The 26424-nt window shown below is 42.9% G+C and overlaps 1 protein-coding gene and 1 long non-coding RNA gene across 15 annotated transcripts in view; one reads left to right on the plus strand and one right to left on the minus strand.

The window, feature by feature from the left end:
• Positions 1-26424, plus strand: part of PTPRM (protein tyrosine phosphatase receptor type M) — a 791475-nt gene that overhangs the window by 471492 nt on the left and 293559 nt on the right. For 10 of the 14 annotated variants that reach the window (XM_075585347.1, XM_075585335.1, XM_075585339.1 and 7 more), the window contains exon 14: positions 14266-14340. The exons of the other annotated variants lie outside the window; for them this stretch is intronic. In XM_075585347.1, coding sequence (XP_075441462.1) covers positions 14266-14340 — 75 coding nt within the window. The remainder of the gene's footprint in view (positions 1-14265; positions 14341-26424) is intronic. 14 annotated transcript variants of the gene reach the window in all.
• LOC142486890 (uncharacterized) lies at positions 1434-25219 on the minus strand. Its single transcript, XR_012799071.1, has 3 exons — positions 24980-25219; positions 10638-10742; positions 1434-1588 (listed from the first exon to the last, which is right to left on the minus strand). It is a non-coding gene; the product is annotated as an uncharacterized LOC142486890 (long non-coding RNA).

Here is a 26424-nt window from a genome sequence, read left to right on the forward strand (position 1 = left end):
GCTGACATGTGAGTTCTGCTGACATGTGAGGGGGGGGGGGTGGGCTGCTGACATGTGAGGGGGGGGGTGGGCTGCTGACATGTGAGGGGGGGGGTGGGCTGCTGACATGTGAGGGGGGGGTGGGCTGCTGACATGTGAGGGGGGGGGGTGAGCTGCTGACATGTGAGGGGGGGTGGGCTGCTGACATGTGAGGGGGGGGGGGTGGGCTGCTGACATGTGAGGGGGGGGGGGGGCTGCTGACATGTGAGGGGGGGTGGGCTGCTGACATGTGAGTGTATTGTGAGGGCTGTGTGCAGTGAGTGTGTGCAGTGTGTGTCAGTGTGAGCAGTGTGTGGCAGTGTGTGGCAGTGTGAGCAGTGTGTGTGCAGTGTGCAGTGTGAGCATGGAGCAGTGTGTGCAGTGTGAGCAATGAGCAGTGTGTGAGCAGTGAGCAATGTGCAGTGTGTGTCAGTGTGAGCAGTGTGTGCAGTGTGAGCAATGAGCAGTGTGTCAGTGTGTGCAGTGTGAGCAATGAGCAGTGTGAGCAGTGTGAGCAATGAGCAGTGTGTCAGTGTGTGCAGTGTGAGCAATGAGCAGTGTGTCAGTGTGTGCAGTGTGTGTGCAGTGTGAGCAATGTGCAGTGTGTCAGTGTGTGCAGTGTGAGCAATGAGCAGTGTGTGTGCAGTGTGCAGTGTGTGTGCAGTGTGAGCAATGAGCAGTGAGTGTGTGCAGTGAGTGCAGTGTGCAAAAAAAAAAAAAAATTTAAAATGTAAAACTATTTTTTTTTTTAAACGGGAGCCACGGGAAAACCGCGTTATAACCGAATCGCGGTATAGCGAGGCGCGTTATAACGGGGTTTAGCTGTATTTTGTCAGATTGGATGTAGCATGGGCATTTCTGTTTTTTGTGGTAGAGGCTAGTACATTAACCCTAACTGTGCCTTATGTAGTAGTTACTACATCATAAAGGCTGGCACACCAGCGACAACAACGCAGCCTGCCCTTTTGCTTATTTACTTGCGGAGAGCACATTCTCATCGGTGATCTGAATGGAAATGTAGGACGCCTCTGGGGATATTGTCATCAGATTGCTGACAAATTATCTCATCATTGTGGCTTGCCAGATTGTGACTCTGGTGCCGAGGCCCCTCTGACACTCAAAGGGTTAAAGAAATTAAACAATGCGTAAGGTAGAATTAGGCTATCCAAATATTAAGGAGAGCCAAGGATCAAGGGAGGTCTGAGGTCTAGGAAAAAGTGTAGACTACATGGGACAAGTGGTTCTTATCTGCTGTCTAATTCTTTGTTTCTAAGTGGTGGCTGACAAGACAGCAGGAGTGTCCAAGGTGACCACTGCCAATTTTTGGAGTCTTTAGTTTCCTTACTGAAAAGTACAGGACCATTGGGGACAAGCATTAGCTACAGTACGTAACACATGGCTATAATTCTTCTTATCTTTTAATAACCTCACAGCTAAAAACCATGTAAGATTTTCCATCCATACAAACATGACACTTTCTTCCATTATGTGTGTTCTACAATCCAGCCCTGTAGAGACTAGACTGCTCATGTATGCTGCTGCCTGATTGCATTGCCCAGTCGTGCCTTTCCTGGTGATAAAAAGGGTAAAACAGCATCATAATTTAGCAAGTCACTAATTAGTGACAAAACTGGGTGAATATGTTCATAATACTCTTGTTGTTTTGTAATGTTTATTATTATTATCGTTTATTTGTAACGCTCCAACATATTCTGCAGTGTGGTACAGTGGGGGTACAGAGTCTGTAAATGACATACACAGAGTTACATACCAAATAAGGACAAACACGCACAAACAGATACAGAAGGTAATGAGGGCCCTGCTCGTGAGAGCTTGCAATCTATAAGGTACTGCTGCGACACACTTTATTCGAGCAAATACCCAGTATGTACCTGGCAGATACCTGGAATGCGCCGCTCCTCACCTCTGACAAGCCCCGTTGCGTTTGCCTTCCCAGCCATGGTTCATGCCTGGCTGACGGGCGGCTGATCTGTTAAATGATAATGATTAGGATTTAATAGGCTGCAATGCTTCGCGTGTCTACCAGATGGCATAAATTCATGAATTGTAATGCAGTATATATATATACTGTGCAGTATTGCAGCCAGCGGGAATAAAATGCTTCAATCCCTGCCTGGAAAATAACCCAATGCACTCGGGCAGAAAACAGTCACAAACCTCAATACACCCGAGTATACCCGAATTCGTGGGACTAGCCGAGCTCGAATAAAGTGTGTCGCCAGTGTATAAGTTCAATGTTAAAACAAAAGGTAAAGTGGTTGCTTGTTGTGGGACAGAGTATATCTCGGGATAGAGTATGGCTCAACCACACAGCCGATCCCATTTTGATTTGAGAGTGTGGCTGATAGGAGATGTTAGCGTAGAGTTTGGTCCGGCCCAATAGCAGGTTCCAATAGGGTTGGAGAGGGGAGTGCTAAATGTTAGAGGTATGCAGTATATAGCTTAAAACTTTCTTAAAAAGGTGAGTTTTCAGGGAGTTTCTAAATGTCTGAATGCTGGGGGAGAGTCTGACGGTGCATGGTAGTGAATTCCAGAGAGAGAGGGGGAGACGTCATCTAGGTGGGATGAGAGGAGGTAAAAAGGCAGGAGGAAAGGCGGATGTCATGGGCAGAACATAGGGGGCATTTAGTGGTATATTTGTGGATGATGGATGAGATGTAAGGGGGGCAGCTGTGTTGTTGAGAGCTTTATAAGTGAGAACTAGGGTTTTCAATTTGATTTTAAAAGATATGGGAAGCCAGTGTAGGGATTTGCATAGTGGTAAATGTGGGTATCATCGGCATAGAGATGATACTGAAAACCAAAAGATTGTATTAGTTCAGCAAGAGGTGTAGAGGGAGAATATCAGATGGCCAAGGACAGAGCCTTGTGAGGACCCCGACAGAAAGAGAGAATGAAGAGAGGAGATACCAGAGAAGGAAACGCTGAAAGCGCAGTTGGATAGGCAAAACGTCAACCAGGAGTGGGAAGCGTCATGGAGGCCAATGGAGTGGAGAGTGGGCAGGAAAAGGGGGGATTACCCATGTCGGAAGCAGCAGAGAAAACCAGGAGAATTTGTAAGGATCAGTGACCCATAGACTTAGCTGTGAGTAGGTCATTGGCCACTTTTGTTAGTGGTGTCTGTGGAGTGTAGAGCAGGGTGGTGCAAGATTTTTTGGGGGGGGGGGGGGCGAGGGTGGTTGCAGAGGCCCCGCACTCTTCCCCAAGGCATTTAAATGGCCTCTGCAACCTCTACTTACCGAGATTCAGCTGGCTCAGGACACGTTCCCATGGCAACGCAGCATCAAATGATGCTGAGGGGTCATGCGTCATTAGATGCTGCGTTGCCATGGGAATGTGATGTCAAATGACGCCGTGGGTCACGTGATGTCACAGGACCCTGCGACATCATTTGACGCCAAAATGAGGTAAGGGGGGACGTGAGAACAGAGGGGAGCAGGCAGGGGGGCGCAGCAAGATACGCTTGTGCAGCCCATGTGTAGAGGATGGAAACCAGATTGCAAAGAGTCAAGCAGGGACTTGGAGGAGAAAAAGTGAGTCAAGCGGTTGTATATACAAGCCATTCAAGTAGCTTGGAGGCAAAGGAGAGAAGAGAGATACCGGTAGCGCAATAGGTAGAGAGGGAAATTGGGTCAAGAGAGGGTTTCTTTAGAATGGGTGTGATGAGGGCATGATTAGAGGAAGATGGAAATGCGTCGAAGATGAGAAAGAGGTTATTAAAAGGTTACTTAGGGTAGGGATTAGTGCGTTGGACACTAGAGAGGGAGTGTAGGATATGTGAGAGAAAACGATCAAGGGGGCAAATTGTAGGGTGAGATGATGAGAGGAGCACAGAGACCTCATCTTTAGTCTTAGGGGGAGCTGATGGTGGATTTAGGTATGCAACGGGAGATAGGTGGTGAGTATAAAATATAATGGTTACTCTAACAAAATAAAATAGTAATAATAAAACTAATCCATACTGATTGGCAGCAGTACATCTACATTGTCATTAATTTAAATAAATTCCAATATCAAATAATTTGTTGTATAATGCTAACCTCCTTGCTTATCGACTCATATTTATTACAAGAATATATTATTATGCATTATATCAGGGGTGCACAATCTTTTCCCCCTGCGCCCCCATGACGGCTCTCCCCCTGCTCGCGCCCTCCCATCCTTACCTTGGCTCATGCGTTCTGACATCACGTTGCCATGGCATCTCTTGAAGCTATCTGAGGCAAGGTAAGGGATTTTACATTGGCCTTCGCCGCTCCCCCCCCCATTTAATTTAAAAGCCTTTGGGAAACGCGCGGGGCCTCTGTAAGCGCTGTGCCCCCACAGAGAATCTCAGAGGCCGCGCCACACCAGTTTGCGCACCCCTGTATTATATTATAGGTACACCGTTTTATAGGGCACAAAACTGTAGTATAAAAAATATAACTCCAGTAGAAGCAAACTGATTTCTGGGGCAGCTGTGGTAATTTGGGTAACATCACCATACGTTACGGTTTCAGCTTTTGATTGCTCTATGACTACTTGTATGTAAGTTTGGTCCCGCATATTTCTGTACTTCAGTTCCCCTGGAGTTTGAATGTCATTGATGGCTCCATGGGAATTTGGAATACAAAAGTAGTCCCTTGTCAGATTTGTTTTTAGATGATACCTACTAATAGTTTGCACAGAGGCTTCACATTATGCTTTGTTGCTTGTGCTATTTTACTAGTAGAGTGAAAAATAACCAGGTTGAGAAAACACTTTGTCAACTGTTGACACTGTATATGAGATATCAAGGATACATTATGCAAAGTGAGGCCTATTTATTAAGTTTCCAAGTGAGATAGGAAACAGAATTGCTGCGAAAAATATCTTTCCATAGTCAATAAACCATTCCAGCATGTCCAAACTGTTCGAAAATGCATTTTTAGGTAGTGATTTGAGAGACGGAGAGAGAAACAATAGCCTCAATGTTAAGTTATTTTCCCTCAGTCGTAATATATATTATATTACACCAACACTTGTTTACCTACTCAACATGCATTTAAATAATAATGTAAAATGCAAAAACATGCAAACCAAAAATCATTTAAATGCACTTTTTATTTCTTAAGTGGTGTGTGGGTGATATATGATAGCCTGGATAGGAGGTTCTCAATGTTGTTCCTTGTCTTATCACCTGTTGTGTATATATATATATATATATATATATATACGGTAGGGTTTGAGATAACAATATACGCGTTTGAAGTGAGTTAAGGGGCTCATGTTTTTCTTGGCAATCCTTTACCATTTTTGGAGGAATGATTTACCATTAAAACCTACATTGAATTACAGTGCATTAGTCCCCACAAGGATATATATTCATAAATAGACTGTTTGTGACATACAGTATGACACACCATGAGTTGAATAGTTAAACTTGTGTCTGTGTTAAGGAAAGATGGACATTAATTTGCTGTAGAGGTTCTTCTCCCTCACTCAAAATTAGATTTGAGAGCTTAATTTTTATCCCTACAAATTGTCTTCTGATTTCGTACTGGTTTGTACTGATTATCTTGCACTGTAATGAATAGGCCCCATAGATAATAACACACTAAAAAGTCAGTTTGGGTGTTTTTTAACCTCACTGTGTGATTCATACCCACCTCTGACTAGTACAAGGGTTGCCAACTCCAGTTCTGAAGGGCCACCACCAGGCCAGGATTTAAGGATATTCCTGCTTCAGCACAGGTGACTAAGCCACCTGTGCTGAAGTTGGGATATCGTTAAAACTAGACTGGAGTTGGCCACCCCTGGATTAGTCAATGTCTACTCATGTCACATACAAATAAACATATTGAAGACCACTGTGCGTGTTTGTTTTTACCAACCAGTAGGTCTACACATAATAATTCCCCTAAAAAAAAACTTTCATTATTTTAAAATCTTTAAAAAGCAAACAGTATTGTTTCTCATGTGCCCTAATCTCCTTCACTAAACATCCCATTTATACTCCTAACTTCTTTGGTAGTTATTTCTCCAGTAAAATATGAACGTTTTATTCAGCCAGCTCCTCCCCAAAACCTCACTGGAGTTGTTCATTTCCAAGGCACAATAATACATTTTGGTGCTCCTTAAAATATGGGGATTTCAAGGTACATGTTAAAAGAAGGACCACCTATATGTATCACCAGCACCACTGCTCTCACTGATTACACCGTATAATATAAAAAAGATAAATAACATACTGTAGATGAGGTATGCTCTAAACAAGTTAACTTAGTGTAGCTGCACACCACTTGATAAAACTTCAAATTAATTTAATATGCAATTAAAACATATATCACTAAACTAAAGATCAAACATTTATAAAAATGAGGTGAGTGGGAGTATTAACAGTGAAAGGGCCACCAGTGTCAAAAATTAATTCAGTGCTAGGTTACAAGCATAATGTCTAAGTATAGCTCTATAATAGCAGCACAGTTGTGCAATAATTCATTAAAGGCATAATATCTACAGGTAATTGACTAAATTAGATATTAAAAGTACTGGACAGATATAGAACTACTCAGATGTTATAGTGGAGTGGCGGGTAAATAGGATAGATGAAGTACCCTGGTTAAGTTCACATTGCGAGAGCAGAATTTGCTGAGGTATAATGATTCCCTATGAAAGTAATGCCAATGTTATGATATTAGTTATGGCTCAAAAATATTGCTGCCAAAGATTGGTAACCATGTATATTGTTTCAGCTCATAGAGGGGCTACTCAGTGCACAAACCTAATATACACGTTAATCATGAGAGACAGCACTAATGAATAACCATAGTGTCATATATGAATCGGATGAATCATACATTACTCTAACGGTCTTGGACATTTCGTTGCGGACGTTTTGCAGCAACCAAGTGACCACCGGTGTTTAGCCGCCAGTGACCTTAGCGCACGGACACTCGTCGGCAAGCCAAATCCATCATTTTAGCCCGTAACCTAAAAACCCTTAATCTTAACCCCTAATACTAGCACTACCCTCTACCCTGAAAACCTTAACCCCTTACCCTAAAACCCCTTACCCTAAAACCCCTTACCCTAAACACTTAAACCCCTTACCCTAAACACTAAAACCCCTTAAATTAACCCTGACCCTAACAGCTAAAATCCCTAAAGTGATCCCCCTACCCCCGCAATAGTTACCGGTCACTCCCAGATTTATGTAGGCGCCACCGATCGGTGGATTTCCCTCAAATGCTCAGTGTTGCACCCACTCAAACATCACTTGTTTAATTACTACGTGGGATTTATTCAATGTTAGAACTGTAAGTTGACTCATTCCTCCATCTGTCTTTTTGATATAATAAAAAAAAACGTGCAATATCTTGTACGCTTCATAGGATTAAGTGTAGCGATGGCCAAAGTTTTCGCTGAAATTCGAATCCGCCACGTGTTGTATGAAAGGAAGTTTTAGGCGATATATACAATGCTTGCGACCATACTACATTTTCGATTGAAAAAAAATTGCGACTCAATGTGGCCTAAAATTAACACACTGACAGTCTACATGTCTACTTGCACATTTTAGTACATACAGTTGGAGATCAAAACACCAGTATTCTGTGTGTGTGTGTCTATGTATATATATATATATATATGTATATTTTGCACAGGTAGCTGGAATTTACTCCATTCCGATAAGGGGTAACAATCGTGCGTTAATTGGCATTGGCTTTAATTGGCAGCTAATGTGGGATTGAACTCTGATACCCCCTGAGCTTTTTAGTCCCCTATTCAATGTGCTGTGATATCTTCCATGATCTGGGGCAGATTTTAGTAACATGTCTTTGAATTAAACTGATCTCTTCTCCAACATGGGGAAGTAGTGTCACATTGTATGTACAGTATGTATGTATGTATGTCTTTATTTATGTAGCACCATTAATGTACATAGCGCTTTACAGCAGTAATACACGTGACAATCATATAAATAACAAATAATACAAATAACACATAATGGGAAAAAGTGCTTCAGATATATAAGTAACATTTAGGAAAAGGAGTCCCTGCTGCAAAGAGCTTACAATCGAATTGGTTGGTAGAAAGAACGTACAGAGATAGTAGGAGGGCGTTCTGGTAAGTGCATCTGCAAGGGACCAAGGGTAGTGTATGAGGTGTAAATTATCAGCCATGGAGCTACTCCAATGCTTTGTTTAGCAGGTGGATCTTAAAGGTGGATAGAAAGGGTGCTACTCAGATATTTGAGGGGAAAGGCATTCCAGAGGTGTGGGGCAGTCAATGAGAAAGGTTTAAGGCGGGAGAGGGCTTTGGTTACAAAGGGGTTAGAGAGAAGACATCTTTGAGCAAAACGCAAGAGTCGGGATGGGGTGTAGCGAGAAATAAGGGTTGAGATGTAAGGAGGAGCAGAAGAGTGTAAAGCTTTAAAAGTGAGGAGAGTTGAGTGCATGATATGGGATTTGATAGGAAGCCAGGAGAGGGATTTCAGCAGGGGAGACGCTGAGACAGATTTCGGAAAGAGTAGAGTGATTCTGGCAGCAGCATTTAGGATAGATTGAAGGGGAGACAGGTGAGAGGCAGGAAGGCCTGACAGCAGGAGGTTACAGTAATCGAGATGGGAGAGAATGAGGGCCTGTGTCTTGTTTTAGCATTCAAGCAACATAGGAAAGGGCGTATCTTTGTAATATTGCGGAGGAAAAAAACCCAACAGGTTTTAGCTACTTTTTGAATGTGAGAGGAGAATGTGAGAGAGGAGTCGAGTGTGACCCCTAGGCAGCGTGCTTGGGCTACTGGGTGAATGATAGTACTTCCAACAGTAATGTGGAAGAAGGTAGTAGGGCCAGGTTTGGGAGGAAGTATGAAGCGGTCTGTTCTTGCCATGTTAACTTTAAGTCGGCGGAGGGCCATTCAGGATGATATAGTAGAAAGACATTCAGAAACTTTAGTCTGTACAGCAGGTGTAAGATCAGGGGTTGAACAATAAATTTGTGTGTCATCAGCATAGAGGTGATATTTAAACCCAAGAGATGTGATTAGGTCACCTAGGGAAAATGTGTAAAGAGAAAAGAGAAGATGTCCCAGGACAAAGCCCTGGGGGTATCCCCACAGAGAGATTGATAGAGGAGGAGGAGGAAGTGTTTGCAAGAGAGACACTGAAAGTACAGTGATGGAGGTAAGAGGAGATACAGGATAGAGCTTTGTTACGAATACCAAGAATATGGAGAATGTGAAGAAGAGGGTGGTCCACAGTATCAAATGCTGCACAGAGGTCGAGTAATATGAGAAGTGTGATGACCACTGTCTTTGGCAGCATGGAGGTCATTAGTTATTTTAGTGAGGGCTGTTTCAGTGGAGTGAGCAGTGTGGAAGCCAGATTGTAGAGGGTCTAGGAGAGAATAGGTGTTGAGAAAATAGAGCAAGCGAGAGAATACAAGACGTTCAAGGAGCTTAGAGGCAAAAGGCAGGAGGGAGACAGGTCGATAGTAAGAAAGGCAGGTAGGGTCAAGCTTGTTGTTTTTGAGTAATGGTATAACTCTTGCATGCTTGAAGGAGGATGAAAAAGTACCAGAGTAGAGGGAGGAGTTAAAAATGTGTGTGAGCGTAGGGATTATAGTAGGAGTAAGAGGTTTTAGGAGATGGGAGGAAATGGGGTCAAGAGGATAGGTAGTAGAGGGAGAAGAGGAGATTAGCTATGACGCATCCTCCTCTGTGATACAGTAGAGTAAAAAGAGTCAAGGAAGGCAGGAGGAGAGTTAGGAAGAGGTGTAGGATGGGAGGAGGATACAGAGGGTATGTCCTGACATATGGATTCCACCTTTTCCTTGAAGTAGTCGGCAAAGTCCTGAGGTGAGATAGAGGATGAAGAGCGGGCAGCAGAAGGTGGTCTGAGTAGAGAGTCAAAGACAGAAAAGAGTCGGCGTGGGTTAGACTTGTGCGTGTTTTGATTAGTGAAGAAAAGTAGAGTTGTTTATGCTGATAGAGTTTAGACAGAATAGCATAAATTTATAGTGAAGGAAGTCTGCGAGAGTGTGAGATTTCCTCCAGAGGCATTCGGAGGAATGAGTGCAGGAACGTAGCATGTGCTTTTGGGGATTTACCCAGGGTGTAGGGCTAGAAGGGCAAGGGCTGCAGAGAAAGCAGGGCATGTAGATCAAGAGAGGAGGAAAGGGCAAAGTTATAGTTCCTGACCAGGTTGTCAGGGTCTGGAGCAGAACTGCTAGAGGAGAGGGAGGAGCGTAAAGTGGACTCAAAAGCTGGTAGGTTAATAGAGCGCAGGTCTCTGCAGAGACGAGGGGTAGATGGAGGTAGAGAAGGGGAGAAGTGAGAGAGAGAAAATGAGATGATGTGATGGTCCAAGAGAGGAAAGGGGAAAATGGAGAAATCAGAGAGAGAAAAGTTTTTAGTGAAAACCAGATCTGGGTAGTGGCCATCCTTGTGGGTGCTGGCTGCAGTCCACTGTTGAAGGCCAAAAGAAGAGCTTAGAGAGAGAAAGCGGGCAGCCCAAAGGAGAGATGGGTCATCAATATGGCAGTTGAAGTGCCAAAGGAGAAGAATAGGGGAGTCTGAGAAGAGAAAGAAAGAGAACCAGGATTCAAAGTCCTTTTTGGATGAAACACGTTGGTGCATACCTACGCTGCTGTTCTTGAGCTGTTTGTGCATTAAATAGTTTTTTATACTATCTTGAGTCGCCCTGGAGTATTTACTTCCTGGATTCTGTGCTTCTTTCAATTATCCTATTCAAAGTGAGAGAGAAAGACAGAGTAGAGGTAGGTGGGTGAGAGAAGACCGCCACCTGGACAGTGAGCAATGTATTGAATAAGGAGCTTCAAGCGGCCTTGTTTCTCCCCCCCTCCTGCCCCCCCCCCCCTCTTGGATTGAAGCAGGGGGTCTCTGGAGCTGAACCCCATTAATCTCAGCTCTGGTTACCCCCTGCTTCCGGAGATACTTCCCTCAGTAGGGGGTACCGGTAGCCGTTCCGGCTCCTCTTTGTGTTTCATGTAATGGCGGCTTTTTAAAGCTACCGCCTTCTGTAGGTCAATAGGGAGCCGTGACGTCATTCCTATTGGCCCAGGCTCTAAACTCCATCGAGATACAGGCACCCTTACAGACGTAAGCATTTCTGGAAGCAGGGGGTACCCAGATCTGAAACTGATGGGGTTTAGCTCTGGAGACCCCCTGCTTCAATCCAATGTAAAATATTGTTTAAAAAGGCTGCTTGGATTTGCTCCTTTAACATGCTGGGAAACAGTCTTTGCCTTGCTCAGTAACATTTCAGCTCTAATTGTATACATTTCACTTCCATTCATATGAATGGCTCTAAGCTCTCTTTGAGCAAAGGAAGACGTCTTTACAGCCTATTGAATATGGGCTTTAAATAGGCAATCCAATCATTTGATTTTTTGTGTTTGTGTTTTTGTTAAACAGGTTTGAAGCAGAGAGTCTCCGGAGCTGAATCCCATTAATTTCAGCTCTGGGGACCCTCTGCTTCTTGAGATACTTGCCTTTTTAGGAGGTACTGTTAGCCGCTCTGCTCGGCTAACAAGGATCACGTAATGGGGAAGTTTCAATGCTCCTGCACCTTGCGGGCCAATAGGAAGCCATCGTGTCATCAGGTTCGGCTTTCTATTGGCCCACGTGACACGGGAACTTGGACGAGATACCGGCACCCCCTTTGGAGGTCTGTATCTCTGGAAGCAGGGGGTCACTGGAGCTGAAATTAATTGGGTTAAAGACCCCCTGCTTCAATCCTGTGTTAAAAATAATAATAAATAAAAAAAGGGCATGAATTGCTCCTTTAAAGAGGCAATCCAAGCAGCACTTTCAATCTTATTACATTATTGAAAACTAATTACCTAAGCTGCCAATCGATTAGTTGTCCCGTAATCGATCAGCAAAATCCTGTTTCAGAGGGTTCACTAATTGGCTATCTTTCAGTTTCAATGAATCCTTCAGTCAGTGTAATCAGCAGCTACAATGTATCCTTTTATTACTAAAGCAACATCTATTGTTACAGTTTGCAGCTCAAACTTCTGGGAATATTGGCAACAAATGATCCCAAACAGGAAAGTGTTCCAAAGATATTGCACTGCTGGGGAGGTGGGCTAAACCTGCTATAGTAATCAAAGGATACTCAGCTTATAAAAACTCATTAAAAATGGCATTAAGAGTTGAATAATTTTTAAAAAAGCAGTAAATATTATCTAATACTACCGAACTGATTTATTTTTAAAAAAAACACACGTAGGATATTGCATGGATTGCTCCTTTAAACTTACAAAATGACCCAGCTCATTGGGGCAAATTGATAGTTTTTACTACCGCTTACACAAAGCATCATTCTGTATGTGAAAGGAGGGATTAAAAGCAGCACTCACTCAATCTGTTTAAATGAGCTTGAGCCATTTGGTAGCTCTTAATATCAGCGTGCGGTAAAGAGGGGGCTTTCTTTTTGCTATTGAAACCTTGTGGTGCAGCTTTGGGAATAAAGTAGCACACATTTAATTAATTTACGGTCATACCATTTACCATCGTAATACAGTGTATTAATCATATTTTGAATAACAGCAAATGTTTATTACAGGAGGAAAGCATTCTCCTAGAATACAAAACACATCATTCAGTACCGCATGGTTTTTAGCAAAAGCTCAGCATTTAACCTTGTAAGTTTAAGACGTTTCCCGTTTTAATGATCTGATCAGAAGGTAAGCAGTGAGGTTTTTGTTGTACCGTTCTGTAGTGCTGCAATATTTCATTAGCAAGGAGTGGAAGACCATTAAGACATTTAAAGCACGTAACAACAGCACTAAAGCATCGACTAACATCACTCTATTTGAACATTGCAGAGGGATATTTCAAAATATTATGCAGCAGCAGTTTTGAGTTTAATTGTCTGCAGATGGTAGATGATCTATTTCCCTCGCTTGTTGCCACATTTCTAATAGCACCCAGGCTGTTCTATGTAAATTAGAAATCTTTAAAAAAATAAACCAAAAAAGGCCTTAATTTTCCAGTGTATTTTCCTTGCATCATTTTCCAGCTGTTGTATCTGACCATTAGATATTTTTTTTTTTTCTTCTTCTTGAAACAATTGCATTTTTTTTAAATCTGAGTAACAATGCAAAACAGGGCAGTACAGTATGTGTGTTTCTGGGTTAACTTCTGCAGAGCTGGAAGAACATGAAATGCAGGTTACAAATGGAGACACGTATTCAGTCCATTTCTTTCTTTTCTACAAAATGTCTTTGTTTTCCTTTTTTCATCATTCGTTCATGTGTTTTATTGTAACATTTAGTAGTTTTTTTTTTTGTTTTGTTTTTTTTTTTTCAAGAAATACTATTGTGTAATTTTTTGCAGGCAGTGTTACAAATGACCTTGGTGGTTTAGATTTTAGATGATAGAAACGTCTGAATCGCTGCAGTTCAGTTAGGTTTTAGCCCCCAAATCCACCCTGACAAGAGTAGTTGTACGTTCTGAACATTGTTCCTGTGATGTTCCCAGTTAGGCGGTCATTCCATTACCATTAACTCTACCTTCAAATATGGAGTAGCCATTAAAAGTGTTAGAGAAGGTGGTGCGTGGTTGAGTGCTTTTATGTTATTGGAATTAAGCTACAACATATTTTTCAAATTGGAACTGGACCTTCATAGAGCAGTCAATAAAACGTGGCTGTGGATTTAGTTACGGCTTCTTGGGCTTAGACGTTTGCCTGCACCCGGGAACAAGCCTAACACTGCCACTGACTTAGATATGCTGCACTTGCAATTCTTTGCAGACCCAGCATCATTAGCATTCTCTCAGGCTTGAGGTATACTGGTGCTGTGTGGGTGTTGTTAGTTTTGTTCAATGGGGCACAGAACCATCACTATCAAAATAGTTATGGCCCTCAAGGTTGAAATGAAGAACTGCTGCAGTACTTGATATGGGAATGTAACTTTAGCTAAGCAAATCGCACGGTTTTAGCATCAGTGCCTTGGTTCAGCATTTCTTCCACTGTACCATTTATCGCAATATCTAACCTATGAGATACTGAATCATTTTCACTGCCAAATCTTCTTTCTTTTTTCCCCCCTTTTCCCACTCTCTTTTCTATCATTCAGAAAGCAAGCTAGAAATGACTATGCAATGGGTGTTGTTTTTGGTAGTATGATTTTGCAGAGATTGAGATGGTAAATATTGACAGCCTTCTTGTCGGCCTTGCTTCAGTCTGGCTTTTCTTCTCCTCATGCATGCTGACCTGGAACTCTTCCTTTGCCTTAGCTGCGATAATCGTGACTCAGCTTACAACACCATACATTCGCATCGCCCCAGCTGCAGGCGACGACCAACAAACAGGTCAGACATTCAAATACACACAAATCATCTTGCTTTTCCCTTTGCCGCCCATCAACGTCCTCCTCGTTTACTCATTTCGTGCTCTGTGGTTGTTTGTTTCTCTTGACTTTATTTTTCTTTGTGTTTGCACTTGCCTTTGCACTTTCAAATGACGTCCTGCAAATTACAAATATGCATTCCATGTATATAAATGTGACTCGCTGCATGCTCCCATTGTGTACTCTGTGTGTGATGTTCTTTCCAGCTGTTATGAAATGAAAACATTTTATTTATGTAGTTCCTAGGGTCGTTCATAGGAGCTGACTGATTTCCCCCAGGTTCAGTAGATTTTTAATTAGTATATTTTGGTTAGAGGTGAAAAGAAAAAATCATTATTTTAAAGCAACACTGAAGGATGCCACAGAGAAAACGTTAAAAGGAGACTAAACACTTCCAATCAAAATGAGCATTCCTACAGAAGTGTAAATATTAAGACCCATATTTCCAAAGTGGAGCTGCGCCATGAGATACCTCCGAACTCTGGAATAACAACTTATGACCCACACACTCGAATGGATCAGAAAGTGTCTTCCTGTGTCAGAAGTTGTCTTGTGGAGTAGCACCCCTTAGTAAATATGAATCTGAAATCATGCTAGAAATTCTCATCAGTTTTGTTTAAGATCACTTACTGTGTGTCCTGGTTAGGTCACACCTCTGTTCCTTCCCACTTGTAGCACAGGCAACTACAGAGAGGATACAACTGTAGTAGTGATTCTAGTTCTTCCCACTAGTATGGAAGTTTACTAAGTGTACAGTGTTACTGTATATGATTGGAATTCTAAGTGTTTGCTCGTATGGTGAGAAACTGAATAGGTAATGATGACGCATTCAAATCCATTAATTTCAACTCTAATTGAATGGAAGTTAACGCATTTTTTTAAAATGGGTTTCCTACCATTTTAATTGGGAGGGATAGAGAAAGCTAAGTACATATTTATTCCACTAGTATTCACTAGTAGTATGCATCCAATATATTCTCCATTTTGAGGCAGTTCCCATAGATGCACTTCTACCTTTGTCTTGTAATAATGCAAATTTATATTACCATAATTCCTGGGGTGAAGCAGTGAGGGTAAAGTTTACTCCAAATTTCTGTCATTGATTAAAATAAAACACTATAAAATACTCCCCTATAAAAATAATATTTGTTTCAAGTGGTCAATCTTATAAAAGTGGAGTAAAAACAATGTGTCATTTATTATCTGGTCATCATCTTTAGTGTGTATATATATATATATATATATATATATATATATATATATATATATATATATTTCCTTTTGTCAATTTGTTTTTATTTTGACATGGTTTGGGTGGGTATCCTATAGATAGGGAGATAAGACATAAATGTGCAGAGGGAAATTTCAGATCTGATATCAAAGGACTTTAAAAATCATAAATAGTTTCAACAAAGTACAAAAAGGGAAGCATATTACAGAGAAAGAGAAGAACAGATGCAGCCACCAGTATTACTGTAGATCACTTGCCTTGGAAAATCTCGGGCAATCTCACAGTAAATGCCTCAATTTTTCTGGGAGATTTCTAATGGCCCATCGAATTAACACAGCGGGGGGTCCCTGCAGTCTCATTCAAACTGAATGGGACTGCAGGGACCCCTGTTGTGTTAATCCGATGGGCCATTAGGAATCTCACAGAACTGTTGAGGCATTTACTGGTGAGATGCCTTAGTTTTTACCCAGACAAGTGATCGGATACTGGTGTCTGCATCTGTACTAGAACAAGAGGTCATGCTTTGAAGCTGGAGGGTGGGAGAGTATTGTATTGTATGTCTTTATTTATATAGCGCCATTAATGTACATAGCGCTTCACAGCAGTAATACATGTGGTAATCCAATAAATAACAGATAATATAAATAACAGATCATGGGAATAAGTGCTTTAGACATTAAGGAAGAGGAGTCCCTGCTCCGAGGAGCTTACAGTCTAATTGGTAGGTAGGGAGAACGTACAGAGACAGTAGGAGGGAGTTCTGGTAAGTGCATCTGCAGGGGGCCAAGCTTTATGTGCCATGTGTTCAGAATAGCCACAGTCCTATTCATATGCTTCTTTAAGCAAGTGTGTCTTAAGGTGGGTCTTAAAGTTGGATAGAGAGGGTGCTAGTCGGGTACTGAGGGGAAGGGCATTCCAGAGGTGAGGGGCAGTCAATGAAAAAGGTTTAAGGCGGGAGAGGGCTTTAGATACAAAGGGGGTAGAAAGAAGACATCCTTGAGAAGAACGCAAGAGTCTGGATGGTGCATAACGAGAAATTAGGGCTGAGATGTAAGGAGGGGCAGAAGAGTGTAAAGCTTTAAAAGTGAGGAGAAGAATGGAATGTGAGATGCGGGATTTGATCGGAAGCCAGGAGAGGGATTTCATGAGGGGAGATGCTGAGACAGATCTAGGAAAGAGTAGAGTGATTCTGGCAGCAGCGTTAAGGATAGATTGTAGGGGAGACAGGTGAGAGGCAGGAAGGCCGGACAGCAGGAGGTTACAGTAATCAAGACGGGAGAGAATGAGGGCCTGAGTCAGAGTTTTAGCAGTCTAGCAACAGAGGAAAGGGCGTATCTTTGTTATATTGCGGAGGAAAAAGCGACAGGTTTTAGAAATGTTTTGAATGTGAGGGGCAAATGTGAGGAATTACTTCACTGAAAGGGTGGTGGATTTGTGGAATAGTCTCCCAGCAGAGGTGGTATGGGATAATACAATACGGGAATGCAAACATGCTTGGAATAGACCTAAGGCTATTATTAATACAAAGGAAAGCCAAGGATCAAGTAGGGTCTGAGGATTTACAACCAATAGGAATTGTGCAGAGTAGGTGACCCAAGTTGTCCTTATCTGCTGTCAAAGGCTAGGTTTCTGTGGCTTCAATACAAAAGAAAGAGGTGATCTGGCACACAATCAATGAAGCACTATAATGTCACCTGCCGGTGCCCACAGACCAAGGGGGGTCGTCCTACCAGGTCCCCAGGTGGTATCAGGGTAAAGAGTGCCTGGACTATTCTCTTTACCTTGCTTCAATACAAAAGGCCACAGCAGCAGTACTCCGAGCAACATGATGTCATAGCATTTCCAAACTCCCTGAAATGCGGAGCTCCATTGATTAGTGGCAGGAGAAAAATGACAAAGATGTTGTTTTGGATGACAGAAGACACAGCTTATAGGGATAAAAACAATAGGGTGTTTCAATGTAGCAACATTTCTGGCTAAATTCTTGTTCCTTGCACTGTTTTGAGCCGAAGAACAACTTGCTAGCTAGTTAAACCTTGTTGTGCACGTTAGTGAATAGTGCGACAATAAAGAAATGGAAAATCAATGTTATGTTACATCGTTATTACACTGGTTGTGTAGAATAGGAGTGCTCAACTCCAGTCCTCAAGACCCCCCCAACAGGTCAGGTTTTAAGGATAGCCCTGCCTCAGCACAGGTGGTGCAGTCTTCGACTGAGCCACTGACTGAGCTACCTGTGGGATATCCTTAAAACCTGATCTGTTGTGGGGCCTTGAGGATTGGAGTTGAACATCTCTGGTGTAGAGGAACATCTCATATTTTACATGGTCTGGCTTCATCTGAAAGAAAGAAAAAACTTATAATAATACAATAATAATGCACTATTTTCGTGTTACATTTTTTTTTTAAAGCTGAAGAAATCAACGTTTAAAACCTTAATAATTTCAAGATAACAATGACACACTCCAACATATGCCAAGGATGATTGTGAGTGTTCAGTAAATGTAAAGCAAGAAAGAGGTTATCCCTCAATACATTCAATAATGCTAACCTTGTATAAATTAAACTGCATTTTAAACCATGTATTATTATTATTATTATTATTATTAAGTAAACACACAGAACCCAATAAAGTTTAATAGGCCTTGGACATGAAAACAACATGTATTACAATTAGACAAGAAAAACAGAAATGATGAGAGAATTTATAAAATTAGCACAAGCTGTAACTATCACACAAAGCTAACGTGCAAATTATATTGCACTGTTATGATATGATAAAACGTGTCGACCTTCGTTATATTGCTCTTGTGTTGCTGTTACACTACCGTACAATGTTTAAACAATAGTTTGGCAACTGAATACACAATTTGCACACTTGATTCAAAATGATGATTAATCTCAAGGCATTATGTGCATTATGATCTGGTCAAACCATTCTTGTTGATCACCGCTCAGAGTACAGCACCAATTAAAAGGTAATTGCACAACAAAAAATAATTCTACAGATTTTCATTTGCCAGCATAGTATGAATATTATATGTATAAAGATACACAGGATGCTAAAAGATGAATTTAGTTAATGAAATTGCAATTATTTCTACTTATTGTCTCAAAAACCACCATTGAAGCATTCTGCAATGCTCTGCGATATTTTGCCATATCCTGCCATTCCGCTGCTAATACTAACAGAAGCTGGAAGTTTGATAGAATCTATACTACAGTACTTGCTTTTCAAATGTTTCTCTAATGCTTAGCATTCTGTTGGTTTCTTTGATACTTCCTTAGAGCTTTGGGGCTTGCTAGTGCAACCGGAGTAATTGACACATGTCTACAGTATGTCTTCAAAGTCACCTTGCAAAAATGTTCACATTTTGTTCTTCAATTTCGCTTTTGCTAAATTTCCTTAATTGTGCATTGTTTGAAATGTTGCCAATTTTTTTACATTTATACAATTTCACAAAATCTGGAGAAAAAAATGTTAAATGTCACAATTTCAAGCAAATAGGGTTATATAGAGGATTATGTGGCAGCCCCCGCACCAGTGGCCCCCTCCGTGGATAATGTAGCCGGGGTCGAGCTGGTGGTTGCCGGGGGTGGGGTGGGGGCAGGGGTCTGCCGGGACCACAGTGTATTCCGGCACTGCTGCCCCAGCAAAACTAGCTACTTCTTGGACGATCTGCCCGGCCCCCCTACGGGGTCCCGTGGCCATGCTATGCGCCCCCCATGCTGCCGCTACCCCTAGCGCTGCGCCAGGGGCTCCTGTCCCGACTGCCATTCCTACGGGGATCGCGAAGGGGGCCGACCCCTGCGGCTCAGATGCCTTTAGCATACCCATTAACGCTGTAGGGAATCTTGCTTTTTCTGCTGCGCTGTATGACGCAGGATCCAGGGCCTGTGCCGACTCTGGAGCCGCTGGCTGCAAATATGCTGCATCGCCTGGGACTCCTCCCCCTGCCGCCTCCCTACTGCGCTGGGCATTGGGAGCTGCGTCAGCCATCTGGGAGTCCATCAGCTTCCTAAACGCAATTATACTGTCGCGCAACGACGACTTTTTACCAGCGTAGGTTTCTTACCTATCCTTGGCGTCGCAGGGGGACGTGACCTAGGCGGCGAACCGGACTGAGCCTCGTCTTCGTCCATCGCCATTTCAGCGTTGTTGAACCAAGCCTGGATCCTCACCTGTTGCCCAGAACGTTGCGACCCTTGCGGGGGCCCTTTTTACCTCCGGCAATTTACCACACCGCCTGCAACCGCTGCAGGCGGCCATCTTGTTCTTCCACCACCCGCGACTGTTGCGGGCAGCCGTTTTGTTCTCCCACCACCCGCAACCGCTGCGGACGGCTGTCCTGGTCTCCTTGAACCTCTTGCACCTGCCACTGTGGCGGGCGGCAAGCTTGCCGCCACGGGCGGCCGTCCTGCGTTCCGTGAAGCCTTGGCTTGCGGCTCAGCAGCTGGAGGCTGCCTCCCTGATCATGGGCCTTGTCATCCCCCTTGTGCGACCTGCTGACGCACCCTTCGCAACAGGGCCCCATCGACTGCTCCATGGCACTTGTTTAGCGTGCAAAGCTGCAGGACTGCACCGGCCTTGTCCGCGTACCTTGGCATCGCCTGTTCATGAACAATGTGTTTCGCTTCCGGTCCAACCAACCCTCTTCGTGATTCAACGCTTCGGCTTGGAGCGGACTAAATTGTTCAGCTACCCTAGCGCCATTGTTAGTGTGGAATGAAGGCTATCTGGAATGTGCGTCTGTTTTTTATTTTATATATATATACATATATATAAATTCCCCAAAGAACCAAGGACTGGGTACTAAATGTTTTTAATGCCTAATCTTAATTAGAAACAAAAAACCACATTAAACCCCGCGTTATTGAAATGTATGCATTAACATGCTGACCGGCACCTTTAATTCCAGGACAAACAGCCTGCTTAATTCAGCCCGAAAAGCTATACAGTAAATGGAATTTAAGTTTACACACCCCAAGCAGTACTCCCCCTCCCCCCCCCCCCCCATGCACATGGACTGACTGCCGCGTGGTTTGGTTGTGGAATCCGCCTTAAATAGAAGCCAAATCCATTCCACACACGCCGCACTAGGACCCCTTACCTCTATGCCGAACAACCAGCCCAATCCAATTGGCTATCAACCATCAAAGCGGAATGTTCATAATTTATAAACCAAACTAAAAGAACAGGATGCGCTCCCCACCAGCAGGACCTTAAATAGGCCTTATGTAGCCCCTCCCCTGTTAGGGGAGAGAGGTGTGGGGGCGGGCCAGAGAGGAGGCCAGCCCCCCGGTCAGGAGGCCTCCTGCTGATGGCTAGGGGGCCGCTTTATATACAGTACCACTTGTACTGTACGTATGTGTAACCCCTCCTTGCCCGGCTCTTCCTAAGGAGGGTCACAAATGTGTGAGGTAGTGTTGTAAATAGGTGCAGACTCTTGTACCTTTTCTCCCAGGGTGGGGGTGTTCAGCTGGCTGGTGATGCAAGCTTTTTAGGGTGATAAGAAAGGGCACCAGGAAATTTATTCACAAACAGGTCAAGCTTATTTGGATACAGTCACACTTACATGAATCTCCCCTGGGGCTCCATATAGCTCCTTAGAGAGGCCCACATGGTTTTGGTTACATCTTTATATTTCCACAACATTTGGAATTTGCCCTCCATATTGTTCAATGCCAGCAGTTAATCCCAAACCCCAGTATGGGGTGGTGGAGTCTGGCATGCTTCAGGCGTAGGAGTTCCGAGTATGGCTACTTCATATGTGGTGCTTCCCCCAGTAGGTCCCTGTACTTGGACCCCAAGGGCATAATGCCACCATATCACTGTCTCTCATAGGCAAAGGGCATCTGATAGTGGCCCTTCTAATCTAAGGGGCACTGCTCCTCCACTATAAAAACAATAAAGGTGACCGCACATCTAACACAAAGTTACACACTTATGAAGACTTCATAGACACACAGTGAGCCCCCTTCTCTGTTGCTATTCCTGGAATTCTCCTGATGGTATTGGGGCACATCTAGGGCGTTCTGGGGCCCAGCCTCCACTATTCCCATATTTATACCTCATGATGACTTCACAGATCACCATGGCTACAGGGGGAGTTCTTGGGTCCGTGAGTACATCACTCCACCCCATGTGACAGGGTGAGCTCCTTCTAGAATAGGGACGGGCTAACTTCTTCAGTTATACTATTGGCAAACGTATAAAGGTCACCACTTTGCAATAACCCACCAGACATTAACCCTTTATATACAAACTAGTAACCCAACGGGGGGTTACATACTGTACAGTATGTAAGGGAGAAGGAGGGGCTCAGTGAGTAAAGACACTGACTCTGTAAACAATAGCACTGAGTTTGAACCAGGTGAATCTGGTTCAATTCCTGGTGTCAGCTCCTTGTGACCGTGGGCGTCAATTCACTTTATCTCCCTGTGCATCAGGCACAAAAAGCATAGATTGTAAGGGACGGTGTCTAACAATCCTATGTGCTGCGTACTGCGCACTTTACTGTACCTGCGAAGCGCTTTGAGTCCCATAGAGACTATTATTAATCTTTATTGTTCTGTCTAGTTTGTACTCATTTAGCCATCGTTAACTCCCTTGGTTTCTCTTTGGTGACTCAATAGTTGCAGTTTTATATCATCAAAAGTAAAGCTCCACTGTTTTGTCAATATTGCAAATGATTAGGATTGTTACTACGTCACAATGCTTCCAGATATAGCAAAACTTACTGTCTCTGGAGCCGTCGCCGAAAGTAAGGGTAGTTGCAGAGGACTCACGTGACCCCCGGCTCACGGGACCCCCTGTAACCACTGTGACACCCCCCCCCCGGCAAGTCTTGCGCCCCCCAGTTTGTGCACCCCTGCATTAGATGACGAAAGACATTATCTAGATAATATACAGTAATATTCCCTATACAGATTTACACATTTTGACTAACAATCATAGAGGCAGAACACAAAATATAATAATTTGCACGTCATTAACTTTGTCCAGGAAACATTTATTTTAATTTGTCCAACTTAATGGGCAGTGCTACGGGGAGTTGTCTGCTTTCTTGGTGTACACCCCCCTTCCCCCCACGGTAGTCACGTGTAGCATAATATGTTACTGAAAGGGAGAGGGAGCGCTGAATTGCATTTACGAATATTCTATTACTGTAGCATGGTTTTCAGCAGCCAATAGGGCAGGGGTGCGCAAACTTCCTGAACTGCGCCCCCCTGCCTGGCAGTCGCAGCGTTGGCGCCCCCCCCCCTCTCCAAGGACCCTACGTCAAATGATGCCGTGGGTCATGTGACGTCACGTGACCCCACCGCATCATTTGACGTGCGTTGCCATGGCGATACATCGCTGGAGAACAGGTAAGGGAGTTACAGAGGCCTCACGCCTCCCCCAGAATTTAAATGCCTTGATGTAACAGCACGGGGCCTCTATAACCACCGCGACCCCCAGTTTGCGCACCCCTGTAGTAAGGTATAGCCAAAAAAATAAGCATTCTTTTTGTAAGGGGTGTTTGGGACAAAAACAGTTCGCCTCACAAGCAAATTTAAATTGCTAAGCACACAGGAAAGACATTCCCAGTGAACACATGTATTATCTGCCTTCTGCAGACAACATTTTTGGACAGCAACAAATCATTTGTGAACAGGTTACTGTACATTTTGTAGCCATGATATGGAAAAAGCCAAAGCTGATCTAATTCACTTCCTACATATTTACAAAGTAGCCAAATGGCCACTTTCATTTTAGAGCAAGATAGAGCTGCATTAAACGTTTTTTTTTTTTTTTTTTCTCTCGCAGATTCATTACTTTAACCGGTTTGGGAAATTGTTCCATTACACTTGTACAACTTTGGCCATATGGTTCCATAGTTTAACATTAGATAGCACTAGAATTTAACACTAAAATGTGCTAATATTAGAGAAAATGTCACATTGTTATGTGAGTCTGAATGCAAATGTGCCCTTTATGTTTATGTTATACTTTTTGTTATACCTTGTGTTTTTAATATGTAAATAGCAAATGAAAACCATTAATTTAAAAAAATGTTTTTTTAAATGACCCGTGGTTGGGTGCTTAATCTTTTATTTGACATCTGTAGTGATGACACCATCTACTGTACTCCTCCTTTGGAATTTCTATCGAAGTAATTCTGTGCCAGAGCCTGCAATACAATGCACTGTGGCCAAGATCCACAAAGCTTCGTTAAATCAGGGCTCATAAAGCAACCGGATCCTAAAACAGGATCGGACATTATTTTCACTAAGGTTAACGCGTATCCTCCAAGCTAATTATATGTAAAAAGAACGGCCACTCTACATCATATTAGCAAAGGCAGAACATCACGTTATTGTAACATAACGTTGCGTTATCTGCCAATAACGTGACTATAAGTAGGTCTTGGGGTTACTGCGATCCAGACCCTGAAGTAGGAGTTTAACTCAGGTTGAGAAAGAGGGAAATAACGGTACTGTATAAAACTATCTTTGTTAAATCATATCCACCTGTATTGTTACACCCATCCAGACCCAGTAAAAACCTGATTTCAGTGTCTGGATGGGAATAACGCCAAATTAGGCGCAGCCTAATTTATGTTACGTCCCTGAGTTAACCTTAAGTCAGCTTTGTGGGTATACGCTGTTATTGTGATGCTTCATTTGCATATTATTTGCATATTATTTGCATGCAATTGTCATTATAGTTAATGCACTTTACGGGACAAAAGAGGACTGTTACATTATTGTCCTTTGAAGATACGCGGTTAGGCTTAACGTTAAGTTACAGTATGTCAACATCATGTGAAGTGACTTATGCGGCCTTGTGGATCTGGACCTATGTTAGCTAACTTTGTCTATTGAGGCACATATGCACCTTCTCACCTTAATGAATTCCCCCCTTATTTTGTACTAAATTCCCTTTCATACTTGTAACACCTCTTTATTTTACCTCAGATTATATGGCCTATCACTGTGGTGGGAGCCTGAGTTACCATTTAATTCTTATAGTGTGTGGTACATGTTGTGTGAGACTGTAGTGATTAGACACAACACAGTGGTAATGAATTATAACAAGCTTTATATACTCATATAGCTACCATTTCTGGTGTTACATATCTCATATGAATCAGAATCACTCCATACACATATATACTTAAACAAGCTATACCAACAGTGTGAACGCTGCGCAAACAAATAACGTTTATCTCTGTCCGGCCTCCCAATCATGGGGTACTGGCCTGTAGATCCTGGTGTGCTAGCATAAACTTTGTGTGTGTGTTGCAGGCCTGGGGCTTCACAAAGCAATGGCAAGTATTGTGATGGCAATATAATTGCAGTTTATATCCTTTGTGGGTTAGCTCACCCACTCCAACCTGGTGTAATTCCTGCACAGCTGGGCTCCCTAATCTCTCTCTGTAGTAGCCTCTGTCTGCCTGCTTCCCTCTGCACTGTCAGATCTTGGTCTCTGCTGGGCACTGCTGCATGCACTGTCCAGTGGGGCAACTCTCTCTCTCTGCAGTTCTCTCTCTCTTAGGGGTCCTGCATAGACTCTAGTCCATGCAGGATGGGCCTGCACTCCCTCGGCTCCCTTTCCAACTGCCACCAACTGTCATTCCTCTGTGCCTAGCCAGTCACAGGTCCAGTGGAATGTAATTCTTAAAGGGGCCATGTCCTGTGCTGATAGCAGACACAGGGGGTTACATACTCCTAACCAGTTTGTATTGTAATAACTTCATTTTGTAATTACTCAAGTGACAACGCCTTTCCAAATTTAACTCATAATATTACATTAGTATTTCTTTTCTGTTTTATAAAACAGAGAATTCTACTGTATAGTGTTTTAAATAATCTTATATCATCAATTTCATCCTTTGATAAGTAAATAGAACACATTTTCAAACTATTTTATCATGTTTACAGACACTGTATTAAACAACTTTGATGTTTGGACCACTTCAGACTCAGTTAGTATAGGTTACTGTTTACTTTTAGTCTTAGGAAATGCTTCACGTTGGATGAATTCACTGAATACTGATCTCACTACCTATTGATTAGTCATTAAATAGAAAATGAGTATCATATGGGAGTTTGCTTCGAAAACGTCCATATGCACTACAATCAAAGAAAACATTTATAAAATCATGTATTATTGGTACCTCACCCCAGCACGCCTTAAACGGATATTCCCTCTGGTGTCTGACCTCAGTTGGAGGGGATGTGGACAAAAGGGAGATATGGCCCACATATGGTGGACATGTCCGGTTATCCAGAATTATTGGAAAATGATTCAATCTATCATTGAGGAGATCACAGGACTCCAGATCCCTATAGACCCTCTTGTCTTTTTATTAGCTAAACCGGTGGCAGATATAGACCCTCCGATGAGAAGACTAATATCTTTTATTCTCACGGCAGCCAGATGCGCTATTGCGGCCTCCTGGAAGAAATTGGCCCCTCCCCCCAAACGTGCAGTTGAAAGGAGAATTAGCGAGGTTATGGAAATGAAAAAAATTACGGCATTTTTAAATCAGTCCACTGACAGTTTCTACAGGACCTGGGACCCATGGATAACTATGAGGCCCGGGCGGGCTTGAGATGCGACACTGGGGGGAACCCGTGGGCCCTCCCTCCTTCTCCCCACTCCCCCCGTCTTCTTTTCTTTTTCTGTCTACTCATTTCTTTTTCCCTCTTAATATCTTAGGATCTAGACCCACCACTACACCAGGTTGATTTCCTTTGTTTAGGAGAAAGTTGGTCATGTATACAGATGGGTGGATAAAACTCAAATTTTTGACCTTACTAACCAAT

This window comes from Ascaphus truei, chromosome 2 (assembly GCF_040206685.1).
Source record: "Ascaphus truei isolate aAscTru1 chromosome 2, aAscTru1.hap1, whole genome shotgun sequence".
In the NCBI taxonomy this organism is placed as follows: domain Eukaryota; kingdom Metazoa; phylum Chordata; class Amphibia; order Anura; family Ascaphidae; genus Ascaphus; species Ascaphus truei.